The sequence below is a fragment of the Tenebrio molitor genome, chromosome 8 (genome assembly GCF_963966145.1).
Source record: "Tenebrio molitor chromosome 8, icTenMoli1.1, whole genome shotgun sequence".
NCBI classification, from domain to species: domain Eukaryota; kingdom Metazoa; phylum Arthropoda; class Insecta; order Coleoptera; family Tenebrionidae; genus Tenebrio; species Tenebrio molitor.
The window spans coordinates 12,315,370-12,327,748 of record NC_091053.1 but is presented as its reverse complement, the minus strand read 5'-3'; the positions used below and the strand labels follow the sequence as shown (position 1 = coordinate 12,327,748).

Sequence of the window (12,379 nt, the reverse complement as noted above, 5' to 3'; positions counted from 1 at the left end):
GATAACGTCTCTTCTTTTGTTTCACTGTCTCTCTCTCTTGTGTCGCGTGTTTTATCTTGTGTGTGTGTGTAATTTGGAATTCAAACTTTTTTTGACAATATTATTTGTAAATCCGACGCCGGTAACTTAAGAGTTGCGTTTTAATTCGATACCGTTTGTTTTGCGGTCGCACCGAGCTTGTACAAGTATCGTCGGCGGCTCGCGGGAATTTCATCTTTAGTTTTAATTTATTTTGTGCGTTACCGGTCAGGACCGTTCCTTGAATTTTTTGTTTGCTTCAATCGAACATCGAACAGTAATTTTATTATTTTTTTTTCCAACAATCAATTGTACACATTATTTTTTTAATGTTCACTTATTGTAAATATTTATTGTACCAGAGGATCTAATTTGATTAAATTTGTTAACTGGGACACGTGTGTTTCTTTTCGGGTATCGGCCCCGGAGTATCGTCGGATCCGGATACTCCCGAAGCATCAGTGCCGGAGGATCCTGGCGCCCTTATCTTCTTGTCTTTCGGGTCTGGCTAATTCGTTCGCTTACCCCGCCCAAGACTGAGCTACCGGCAACAATTGCCAACCGCCGACTCAAATTAGAAAAATACCGTGGCAATTTTGGCGCCCAACGTGGGGCCAGCGTCAACAAAATTTTGATTTCCTGGTACAAGGATCTGTTACTGTTCGATGTCTCGTATTGTGTTAGAGTGTACCACTAGTTGACTTAGAGCGGAAGCAAGTCGCTCCTTTCCGTTGTGCACGTCTGCGTCCTTCTTTAGTCATTTTATTCATTTGTGAAGTTAGTTGATCTACGTGGTTGCGTGTGAGTACGGATCATTTTCGAGATGGCCTTAAAGTTTGAGGTCAATAGGTTGGCTTCGGACGAGCTGTCCTACGAATTAGAGATACGAGGTATCGTAGGATTGGCAACCGTCGCGGAGATGCGGAAGACCCTCCGCAATTTGTTGAGGCTGGAAAAGTCTCCTACTCCACTGACCTATCCCGACCATCCCTATACCTTTGAGGAGGATGTCACAGCGGTGGCCCAAAAGTTGGACGAAATAGGAGGTTTAGTAGAGTCTTTCGAAGGTGTTCGGGACGCGACCTATGCGAAGATCATAAGCAAGATCGCGCACGCGCTCGGTCGTGTGAATAAGTCTCGCGCTACTGAGGCGGCTGAGGAGTCGCGGAAGTCTCGGTTGATCGTGAGTCTCCTCAATTTGCATTCGACGGCGAACTCGAAAGCTAGACGACGCGAAAGATCGAGTCTGAACCAATCCGCGGGCGTCGTAGACGTCGATTTGATGGAAGGTTCAGGTGACGAAACTTCGAGCGCGGATGATGATGTGGATGGAGCCGTGGGAACTCCAGTCACTCCGCGAGCCGCGTCTAGTCCCACCGTGCAGCGTCCACCGTCGGTACCGATTTCTAAGTGGAATGTAAAGTACTCGGGAGACGATCGAGATATGTCGTTGAGCGCATTTCTCGCGCGGGTGGAAGAGCTGATGGTGGCCCGACACGCGACGAAGCAAGACCTCTTCGATTGCGCCATCGACTTATTCTCCGGTAAGGCTTTGATCTGGTACCGTGCGAACCGGAAAAACGCCACCGATTGGAATTCGCTCGTTACGTTGCTGCGTGGGCAATTCCAGCCGGCTGACTATAACGATCGCCTGTTCGACGAGATCCGCCAACGGACGCAAGGATCGGACGAGACGATAGGTCTCTACCTGGCGGTGATGGACAGCCTCTTCGATCGACTGACCATCAAAGTCGCGGAGCCGGTGCGATTAAAGATCATCCTCCGGAATTTGTCGCCTTTCTATCAGAGCCAAATCGGCGTACATCCCGTTAGATCGCGCGACGAGTTGTTGGGGATCGGTCGCGTGTTGGAGGCTCGCAAGGCATCCGTCGAGTCGTTTGTTCCGCCCGTGACGCGCAAGAATCGAAAATTTTTGGAGCCAGATCTGGCGTACGTTTCCTCCGGACCAAGTACGGCAGCCATCGCGTCCACCGATGAACCCTCTAGCTCGGCCTCGCCGAATCGCCAGAACGTGACGTGCTGGAATTGCCAGAAATTGGGCCACATCCGCAGCAAGTGTCCTGCTCCGAAGAAACTACTTTGTTACCGCTGCGGTAAGCCGGATCACACCGTTCGGAATTGCCCCAATTGTTCGGGAAACGCCAAGGGAGGCCGCTAGCGGGTTGCGATAGTGTCCCCCGTCCCGTGAGCGCAACCGACGCCGAACATCTGCGGAGCAAATTCCTTCTCGATTATATCTTGCAGCACGCCAAGGGTGACGAACGTCCGTATCTGGAAGTGTCGATTTTCGGGCACCCCTTCAGAGGTCTGTTGGATTCCGGTGCCTCGCACACGTTGTTGGGTGGAGGCGGCTGGTCGATCTTGGAACGTAGCGGAGTTCGGTTAAATAAGACAAAGACGCAATGTACGGTGGCCAACGGCGCGAAATGTGATTGTCTCGGATTCGTTCGAGCACCGGTCCAGCTGCTCGACAAAGTGCATGTCCTGGACGTACTAATCGTTCCCGACGTTCCTCATGATCTAATACTCGGGATAGATTTTTGGAAGTCCATGGACATAGTCCCGGACTTGAGACAGGATGTTTGGCGCTTTTCTAAGGACGTCGAGTCCGCGCGAGTCCATAGTATTCAGAGCCGCCACGCGTTGAGCAGCGAGCAACAACACGCGTTAGAGAGGCTGGTGCAGTCGGAATTGCACCACACCCGCCCTATCGGCTGTACGGACGTCGACCAACACCACATTGAGTTGTTGCCCGGAACCAGACCCATAAAACAGCGCTACTACCCTGTGTCTCCGCACAAACAGAAAATCATAGACGAGGAGTTGCGGAAAATGCTCGAGCTGGATGTCATTGAGCCGTCGAAAAGTCCTTGGTCGTCACCAGTTTGTCTGGTCAAGAAGAAGGACGACACTTATCGGTAAAAGGACGCGTATCCTTTACCGTACGTATCCTCCATCCTGGATCGTTTACGCGACGCCAAGTACATCAGCTCGTTGGACGTGAAAAGCGCTTTCTGGCAGGTTAGACTGACGCCAGAGTCTCGCGAGTATACAGCCTTTACTGTACCGGGTCGTGGCTTGTACCAGTTCAAGCGCATGCCGTTCGGTTTGACCGGAGCCCCCGCTACGTGGCAACGTATCATTGATCGAGTCCTCGGTCCGGAATTGCAACCCTCGGTGTTCGTCTTCCTGGACGATATCATCGTCGTTTCCCAGGACTTTGAGACCCACATGAACGCGTTGGAGACCGTTTTGAATCGTCTCCGTACCGCCGGTTTGATTGTGAGTGCCGAGAAATGTCAATTTTGCAGGCCGCAACTAAGATATTTAGGGTACGTGGTTGATCAGTACGGCTTACGGCCCGACCCGGAAAAGGTGCAGGCCATTTTGGACGTCCCTCGACCCGCAAACGCCACGGAAGTTCGTCGGTTTATAGGTACAGCCTCGTGGTATCGGAGATTCGTACCGAACTTTTCGTCGATCGTCGCACCACTATGCCGCCTGACGAAAAAGAAAATCAAGTTCGCTTGGTCGGACGAATGCGAAACCGCTTTTCGCAATCTCAGGGAGCGTCTGATAACCGCGCCCATTCTCAGTTGCCCTGATTTCGACCGTCAGTTCGTCTTACAATGCGACGCGTCCGCCTACGGAATCGGTGCGGTCCTGTCGCAAAAATTCGACGATGGGGAGCGCGCAATCTGCTACCTCTCGCGTTCGCTGACCCGTCAGGAGCGTAATTATTCCACCACGGAACGCGAGTGCCTCGCTGTTATCTGGGCGGTAGAAAAGTTGCGCCACTATCTGGAAGGTGTGCACTTCGTCGTTGTCACCGACCACCATAGTCTCTTGTGGCTTAATCGGTTGAAGGACCCACAAGGACGCTTGGCGCGTTGGGCATTGAGGTTGCAACCTTATGATTTCGAGCTGGTGCATCGCAAGGGCAAAGATCACGTCATTCCGGACATGCTCTCCCGTAGTGTGCCGGTTTCGGTAGATTCGGCGACGGCGGAAAATTTTTCGAACACCACGGATCGATGGTATGCGAACCTGATCGGTCAAGTCGCTCGCTTTCCGGATAAATTCCCCTCGTTCCGAGTCGAGAGCGGTGTGCTGCTCAAGTACAGCAAATGCAAAATCCCGGAGCTGTGCGACGAGGCGGACTCCTGGAAAAAAGTAGTTCCCAAGGACTACCGGTCCGAAATCCTCAAGCGATTTCACGACGTTCCCGCTTCCGGTCACGTAGGAATTTATAAAACGTTCTGGAAGATCCGCAGTCTTTACTTCTGGCCAGGGATGCGAGCGGACGTCGTGAAGTATGTGAGAGGGTGCAAGATCTGCGCGCAGTACAAAGTAGAGCGCAAGGCCCCCGCAGGGTTAATGGGAGGAAGGCCGTCCATAAGTTCCCCTTGGCAGATGATCAGTCTCGATTATATAGGTCCATTTCCCCGTTCGGCGAAAGGCTACACTCATACCTTGGTAGTTACCGATCACTTCTCCAAGTACGTTGTTTTGTTTCCGGTAAGGAACGGTTCCGCAAAGCTTCTGACCCAATGCGTCGAAGAGGGAATTTTTCTCGTTTACGGCGCTCCAAAATATCTCATCTGCGACAACGGTACCCAGATGCGCAGTAAAGAATTTCGGAAGCTCTGTGATGACTATCAGGTGACGCTATCTTACACGCCGCTGTACTATCCACGTTCCGACCCTACTGAACGCGTTAACGCGACCGTCAAGACCATGATCGCCACCACCGTCAAGCACGACCACCGACGCTGGGCAGACAACTTAGCGGCCATCGGATGCGCAATTCGTACCTCGCGTCACGAAACTACCGGTTACACCCCCTATTTCACCAACTTCGGGAGGGAACACAAATTGCTGGGTAGCGAATTCGATCACCCGATACCAGCATCCGACGACAATCCAGACTCGACCACCAGGAAACGACTCGTTGGCTTCCGGAAACTGTACCAGGACATCGCGGCGAAATTAAAGACGGCGCACGAGCGCGACAAACGCGTCTACGATTTACGTAGAAGGCCGGTACAGTACCTGGTGGGTCAGCAAGTTTGGCGCAAAGATAAAAGTCTGTCGGACGCGACCGCCAATTACAGCGCTAAATTAGGACCCAAATATATCGGACCGTTCGTGATCAGTCGCAAATGTGGATCTTGGACTTACGAGTTGGCGGATGAACACGGAAACAACAAGGGTATCTGGCATGTTCAAGAACTAAAACCCGTCCACCCGGACTATGAACCCCCGTGAGTCCGACTGCTCGTGTCCGAGAGCGGGTGTCAGTAAATTTGCTCGGGCAAATTTACTTATTTAAGGAGGGGGGTATTGTCACGGTTCGAAAATTTCATTCCGTTCGTTTTTCGTTTTTTGCGGATTTGGCCGGAGTGGAAGGCCCATGGGTTCCACTAATGCTTGGGGATGCACCATCGTTACTCGAACACCTCGAAAGTAACCTTAAAAGTAACGAATTCAGTAAACTCTCGCTCGCAGTTAGGCTGAGAGTAATCGCATGTTACCGCGACCGTTTTGTTTGTGTCTTTTCCTTCCCGATCCCTCATCCTCCCGTTCGCTTGTCGTTGTCGTTAATCCTTTCTACCTTGCCTTCTCTTTTGGTTTTCCTTGTCGGCTTTTCTTCGTTTTCTTTTCGTTTGGCCCCAGCTGAAGAGGCAGCTGGAATCGTGCCCTTATCCTCACAATTTCAGCGGGGCGGTAGCTATATACCGTCGGGTTTGTCAGGTCGCGAACCTTGGCCCTTCGCCAGAAAAATTTCGCTCTTTCCTATCTTCTTCTTTCTTCACGGCCTAGAGTTTATCGGAGTTGAGTAGGTCTTCTGAATGTACCGTTCACTTACCTTTCCCTTTTTTTTTTGACACCAACTCCATAAATTCCCTTCACCTTCTCGTCCCTGGACATTTTTTTTTTCTCCTTCTTTCACGGAACTCTCTTCATCTCCCAAAACACCTGGAGACGGTCTCGATCGACGGTTTTCATCGACGATCGACGGCGTAGGCCTTTTGGTGCCTTTGTTTTGATTTTTCTAACCTATCTCGGTCCCGCTGTCGCGCGTCAAAAATTCGATCACGCACGCACCTGTCGGTTCTCGATATTCCTTCGGTCGACAGCTGTTAAGGTCTGTTTTCCTTCACCGAGACTGGTTAGACTTTTTTGGGCAAGGCGATAAGTTCGCGTTTCGATGCCACTCTTCCTCTTTCGAAAAAGTACCGTGACTGGGTGAACTTCGTGGCAGCGTTTTCTTGTGGATCGCACCGATTTTCGGGATTTTCACGAAGTCTCCTGTGCCCGTCAGAAGAGTTGCGTGGTTCTTCGTTTCGTGCTGGATAGCGTACCTTTTGGAACCCCAACTCTATCGGAATTTCCGGATCTTGGGAGTCACGGACTTTTTTTGGCTTTTCGTCGCCCCAAAAAAAAAAGACCTCACGCCGACTGAGTAAGTCACAGTTTTCCCGTCGTACGTTACCTAATGGCGTTCTCTTCTTTCTATGAAAGGGTCTTTTAAGCGGATCTCTTACGAGGACCTTTTGCCGGACCCGTTCCAGCGGATCCGTCGAGTTTCCTGTTTTTCTGGCCTTCTTTTTTCATCTCCACCGGAATCAGCAGCGGCCTCAACGGCAGCAGGACCGCCGAGCCGCGAACCCCACAGGACGCCGAAGGACGACGCAGGAGGCTCAGGTCAGATCGTTCCCGAATATCATATCGCGCCTACAGGAACAGAGCCTCCATTTTGCTCGTGCCGGGTATCTCCTCTCTCGAGGCCGCAGCCGTTTTTCGGCAAGGAGATAACGTCTCTTCTTTTGTTTCACTGTCTCTCTCTCTTGTGTCGCGTGTTTTATCTTGTGTGTGTGTGTAATTTGGAATTCAAACTTTTTTTGACAATATTATTTGTAAATCCGACGCCGGTAACTTAAGAGTTGCGTTTTAATTCGATACCGTTTGTTTTGCGGTCGCACCGAGCTTGTACAAGTATCGTCGGCGGCTCGCGGGAATTTCATCTTTAGTTTTAATTTATTTTGTGCGTTACCGGTCAGGACCGTTCCTTGAATTTTTTGTTTGCTTCAATCGAACATCGAACAGTAATTTTATTATTTTTTTTTCCAACAATCAATTGTACACATTATTTTTTTAATGTTCACTTATTGTAAATATTTATTGTACCAGAGGATCTAATTTGATTAAATTTGTTAACTGGGACACGTGTGTTTCTTTTCGGGTATCGGCCCCGGAGTATCGTCGGATCCGGATACTCCCGAAGCATCAGTGCCGGAGGATCCTGGCGCCCTTATCTTCTTGTCTTTCGGGTCTGGCTAATTCGTTCGCTTACCCCGCCCAAGACTGAGCTACCGGCAACAATTGCCAACCGCCGACTCAAATTAGAAAAATACCGTGGCAGCACTAAGAAGTGTTGTTCGAAGCGTGTCAGGCTGTAATCAATGCCCGTCGAGGACATACACGTCATTAGAGCTTGATGGTGCAGCGTCTTTAGAACTAGTGCATACTGCAAATTTTTAGTCAGATTTTGTATTTCGTACTGTTCTCAATCTTTTACTGTCATTTAAGATACCTGTTACAATAAAGTTTTTTTCTCGTTTGATTCTTGTTAAGTAATGTTGAGAGAGTAGTAAGTCGTAATAATTACTTACATATATCGTTTATTTAGAATATAGCACATGATGAAATAAGTGTTCCCCTAATTTCTTTGAGCAGTGGATTTCAATACTTTGGTAACTAGCTAAATTATTTTAAGTTTGCTAACTAATTTTTTATCGTGGCGGTTTAATTAGTTTTTTCAACACAACTCATTAGTAGTAATGGGTAAATTTTTTTTTTTCAACCGCAACACAACGCTGCGGTGAACGAGTAAGTAATTTTCAGGTCGCGAATTAATTTAATTTCAATTAATTAATCGGTAAATGAAGTTGAATGCAGTGAACCTTCCCTCCAATACCTGTTCTCTCTCTATTCGTTCCCACATCTGAATCTCGCTATCATTTACCTCTCTCTTGCACTCTCTGTTCACAGGTCTTCCGGAATTTCCTTTATCACGCACATCTCATACTCCCTATTGTACTTCGATTCTTTGATTCTCTCCATTCTCTCTTGCTTGTCCGTGTCCTTGTCCCTTTCACTCAGCTCCGCATATATCCATCTTCCTTCTGCTTTCAATCTTTCCACTTCTTGACTGGCATACCCGTTCGTCCGGTAGTACTTCTCTCTCTCCTTCTCATCCGCGTTCTTTCCTTTTCTCTTCAGCACTCGGTCAGTATTCTGCACTCTTCCCTTCCGCTCATTTTCTTCTCAAACCGGCGATGTCAAATTGCAGCGAGGATCGAAGGTTTTAAAATCCTAAGTACTAAATTGCAGCGCGCGGTTAGTTTGGGTTTTAATAACCTGATGTAAACTGCAGCGCTTATAATCCTAATAAGGGGTCGGCTTATCATTTAGAAATTTTCAGGTAGCACTGCACTTGATGTACATGATGCTCTTAAATCGATTCAAATTAAAACTAATCGAAATCAGGATTTTCTTCAGGTGAATGACAAAGAAAAACATTATAATTTTTTCTTGCCACACAAATTTGAAATTTTTGTCAACATCGTCAAAAATTTACGCGGACGATACCTTTTCACACTGTACAAAATTTTTTAAACAATTATTTACTGTTCACGGATATAAAAATGTACATTATGTGCCTCCTTCGTCTCGATTTTTTAAACTCTTTCTCGATTCTGTTATAATGCACTTCCTAACCTTATATCCCAATATACTAATCGTTCTACTGAAAAATGAGGGTTTTTGAGATGTGTCACTTTTCTTGTGCGCCAACGATATTTCTGTATTTCAATTTACGTATAAATAAATATAATTTACCTTCCAATGATTTCGAAGAACATTTTGTTTCCCGTTACCTCTTACCTGGATACCTGGAGATATCAACGTTTTGAAATACAAACAGTGTACTCTTCAACATTGAATATCACAACCGCCCTGATGCTGCGTTCGTCTTTTCCCTTGATCCGTTTCTCGGTCTGCCATTGTGTAAATATTTCCAATTCTTTCTGGTATCGTAATTTTGATTTCGTAGGCACCATTTGGTACTTCGCGGCACTTGCCTCTTCCAGGACGTCATCAGGAACATAGAATTCTTCGTCATCCATTTCCACGACGTGTACACAATTACTTTATTGACTTCGCAAAACTTTGTTTATTTTGTATTTTATTTAAAATTTTGAATATAAAGTTACAGACTCATTTCCCAAGGAGTTATGTCAGGTATCGAACAAAATCAAATACAGCGCTAGAGAGTAAGGCCGCTTTTGTTCACTTGATTGCATCGTCCACTCCGCTGCGCGTCGTGGCCGTACATACAATTCGCGTGAACAAAAGCTTTACGTTCCTCTCTCGTAGTGTAAATAACTATTCTCCTCCCGAACTCACCTCCCCACTTTCTCTCTCCTATTCCCCAAACACATCCAACTACCTTGTTCGCTTTCCTCACTACCTCTCTCACGTGCGCCTTGTCCGTGGCTCTCTTGTTGAACGAGTAACCTAAGTACTTAAATTCGCTCACTCGTTCTACGTTCCTTCCTTTCCACTTCCACTCCCTCTGCTCACTCTTCGTCTTTCTCTTGTTGAACACAATCATTTTCGTTTTCTCAACATTCACTTTCAGCTTTTTCTTCCTCACATATTTTCCCAGGCTCATGATTTCTTTCATCTCTCTTTCACTCTTTGGCACCCACCACAACCCCCCCTCCCGCTTGCGCTTTCCTTAACATTTCGATTACGTCTGCCGCGTATATCGTGAACAGCAGGGGGCTGATCGGGCAGACCTGTCTCACTTCCTTTGTCGGCTCAAACCATTCACCTTGTTTCTCTCCCATCTTTACCTTATTCCTTATTCTCGCGTCCCTATATCTCCTCAATCTTCCGTATCATCCATTCGCTTATTCCTTTCTCTCTCATACACCCAAACATTTTCCCTCTGTCTACGTTGTCAAACGCCGCCCTGAAGTCTAAACCAATGCATACATCCTTCCCCCTTTCTTCTTCAATTCTGCCTGACTGTGCGGCACCACTCCGTTTTCCTCCATCTCTCTTTTCATCCTTTCGCTCTAGACTGACGCATACAACTTATACACCGTGTTCAGGAGAGTTATTCCTCGGTAGTTTTCCAATCTGTTTTTCTCGCCCTTTTTAAAAATAGGGCAAAATACGTCCTCTCTCCAGTCTAATGGGAATCCCTCTCCTCTCCATACCCCCGTTCATCAGTTCAACCATTCTATCTACTATTCCCTTGGTCCCTTACATCTACGCTTCATTCTGCACTCCGTCTCTCCCCGGTACCCTTCTCTTTTTCATCTTCCTTATTTGTCTCTCCACCTCTTCTGCTGTGATTTCTGTTCCTACCGGTGCCGTCTGCTTCTCCTTCATTTGTGTTTCTGCCTCTCTGCAGTATCATGAAGTACTCTTCTCATTCTTGCATTGTTATTTCCTCCTTTGCTGAATTGTAATTTATGTTTTTTTAATAACTCTTTGTTGAGACATAAATCATAAAAAATAGAAATAATTGTTTTCAGTATATATTTGCAATTCTATTTATGTGGTAAGGTACCTACACTAATTATTATCTCTTAAATATAAAGAAAATGGAACAGGTTATTTAGGCATCACACTAAAACTACTTTTAACAAGGTTATATATGAGCCAACAGAAACCATCCAATAAAAACAACGATGTTTAAGCCAGAGTTGTTGAAGTTGGTGTCACAGACAGACTGTTGAAATGTTTTCACGAAACCAATACTTTTCGTCGCCTATTCGAAAGTTTTATTGACTTGGTCTTCGTCCAGATATACACTGTAGAAAATAAATTCTTCGATTTGGCAATTGTTTCGGCAAACTGTTCTTGGAACATTATGAATCTTATTTAACGACAAATCGATAGTTAGAAATACATGGTTGTCAAATAGACCTTCTGGTAAATTTTCAATAGAATTATATTTGACGATAATATTTGCATTCTTTGACGCGAAATTTTCAAATGCTGCAACATCCAACTCGGTAATCTTGTTGTGACTTAGTGAAATTATAGCTTCGTCTTTTTGAACAAACTGAAAACAACTACCACCGATTTTCTTGATTCTATTTTGTTCCACAAGGAAGAATTTCAATTTTGGTAAGTTGGAAAAAGCTTCAAACTGTAAACGCTGAATCAAGTTCTGATTCAGACTTATTTGTTCCAGTTTAGACAAATTTACAAAACCTTCACTTTCTATTGTTGTAATCTTATTAAATGACAAATCAATATCTAATACTCCGTGATTTCGGAATGTGTGTCTTTTTATGTTTCTTATTGGATTATAATTTACTGTAAAACTGGTCAATACATTTAAACCATTCAAGATGTCGACTTCGATTTCTTCAATTTTGCATTCTCTAATAGCGATATCCGAACCCGTTTTGGCCAAGTTAAATGTATTCTTGCACAACTGTTTCAAACTACACTTTCCAATTATGACCTGAGTTACTTCTTCTGTGGTTGTAACAACATTACCCTCTTCTTTTAAATAGGTTAGATTTTTAAGTAAAAGTTTGTAACTGATCTTTGTCGTCTGAGAGCCTTCACATCCAAATACAATAGCAATTAGGAAAGAAAATGAAAATATCATCTCATAAAACAAACCCAACATGCTTTCGGTCCGCTTACACAACTGAATATGGTGCACAGCAAGAAATAAATATTACCTACGTTCTAGGTTAGTTGCCTTAGTGACTGCAACGAACAAAAACTTTATATTGTTCTTTCGACGTCTAGACGACTACGTTTGATATTTAACTTAAAATGTTGTAACACTGGTGTACACAAAAAGTTGGAACGAGTCAAAGTTTGAACGAAAATTTTATTTCCAAACAAACTGATCGTCGTGATGTTAGTACTCTGGAAAGAACTTGAAGGAATTGAAACAATGATGTATTCCGTCGTGGCTATTTTTACATTCTAAGTTTAAATTACTTAAATTTCTCGTGAGGAAACCAATTAGATTAAATGTCGAAACATAGTTGATTGTTGGTGGAGCTTTTATAGGCATCAGAAATGAGTAAATTATTCTGTTTCTCAAGAGCTGAACGTTCGTAGCTTTTAAAATTAATTCACATGACAAAGTATTTCTTAATGTCTTGCAAATGGGTAGATCAAAAATAAGTGAAGCAAATTGCCTTGGGAATGAAGCGAATCAATCAATGACTATAAACCATAATTTATACAGGGTGAAATTGAAATGCATCATAATATGTAAACCATGGTG

General features: G+C 45.4%; 2 protein-coding genes across 2 annotated transcripts; one reads left to right on the top strand and one right to left on the bottom strand.

Annotated features, from left to right (window-relative positions):
• The first annotated feature begins 841 nt into the window (after nt 1-841).
• On the top strand, nt 842-4,292 carry LOC138137054 (uncharacterized). Its single transcript, XM_069056348.1, has 4 exons — nt 842-2,132; nt 2,186-2,957; nt 3,030-4,232; nt 4,283-4,292. Exons 1-4 carry the CDS (start codon nt 842-844, stop codon nt 4,290-4,292), a joined length of 3,276 nt encoding a protein of 1,091 aa, XP_068912449.1.
• Nucleotides 4,293-8,088: 3,796 nt separating this feature from the next.
• On the bottom strand, nt 8,089-9,790 carry LOC138137053 (uncharacterized). The gene is made up of 2 exons (XM_069056347.1): nt 9,511-9,790; nt 8,089-8,366 (listed from the first exon to the last, which is right to left on the bottom strand). The coding sequence occupies exons 1-2, from the start codon at nt 9,788-9,790 to the stop codon at nt 8,089-8,091; spliced, it is 558 nt and encodes a 185-aa protein (XP_068912448.1).
• Nucleotides 9,791-12,379: the final 2,589 nt, after the last annotated feature.

Coding starts and splice junctions, on each gene's coding strand:
- LOC138137054 (XM_069056348.1), top strand. CDS start 842: ATGGCCTTAAAGTTTGAGGTCAATAGGTTGGCTTCGGACGAGCTGTCC. Junction 2,133..2,185: donor ACTACTTTGTTACCGCTGCG/GTAAGCCGGATC, acceptor GGAAACGCCAAG/GGAGGCCGCTAGCGGGTTGC. Junction 2,958..3,029: donor AAGAAGGACGACACTTATCG/GTAAAAGGACGC, acceptor CAAGTACATCAG/CTCGTTGGACGTGAAAAGCG.
- LOC138137053 (XM_069056347.1), bottom strand. CDS start 9,790: ATGAAAGAAATCATGAGCCTGGGAAAATATGTGAGGAAGAAAAAGCTG. Junction 8,367..9,510: donor AGGAGAGAGAAAGTGGGGAG/GTGAGTTCGGGA, acceptor CGGTTTGAGAAG/AAAATGAGCGGAAGGGAAGA.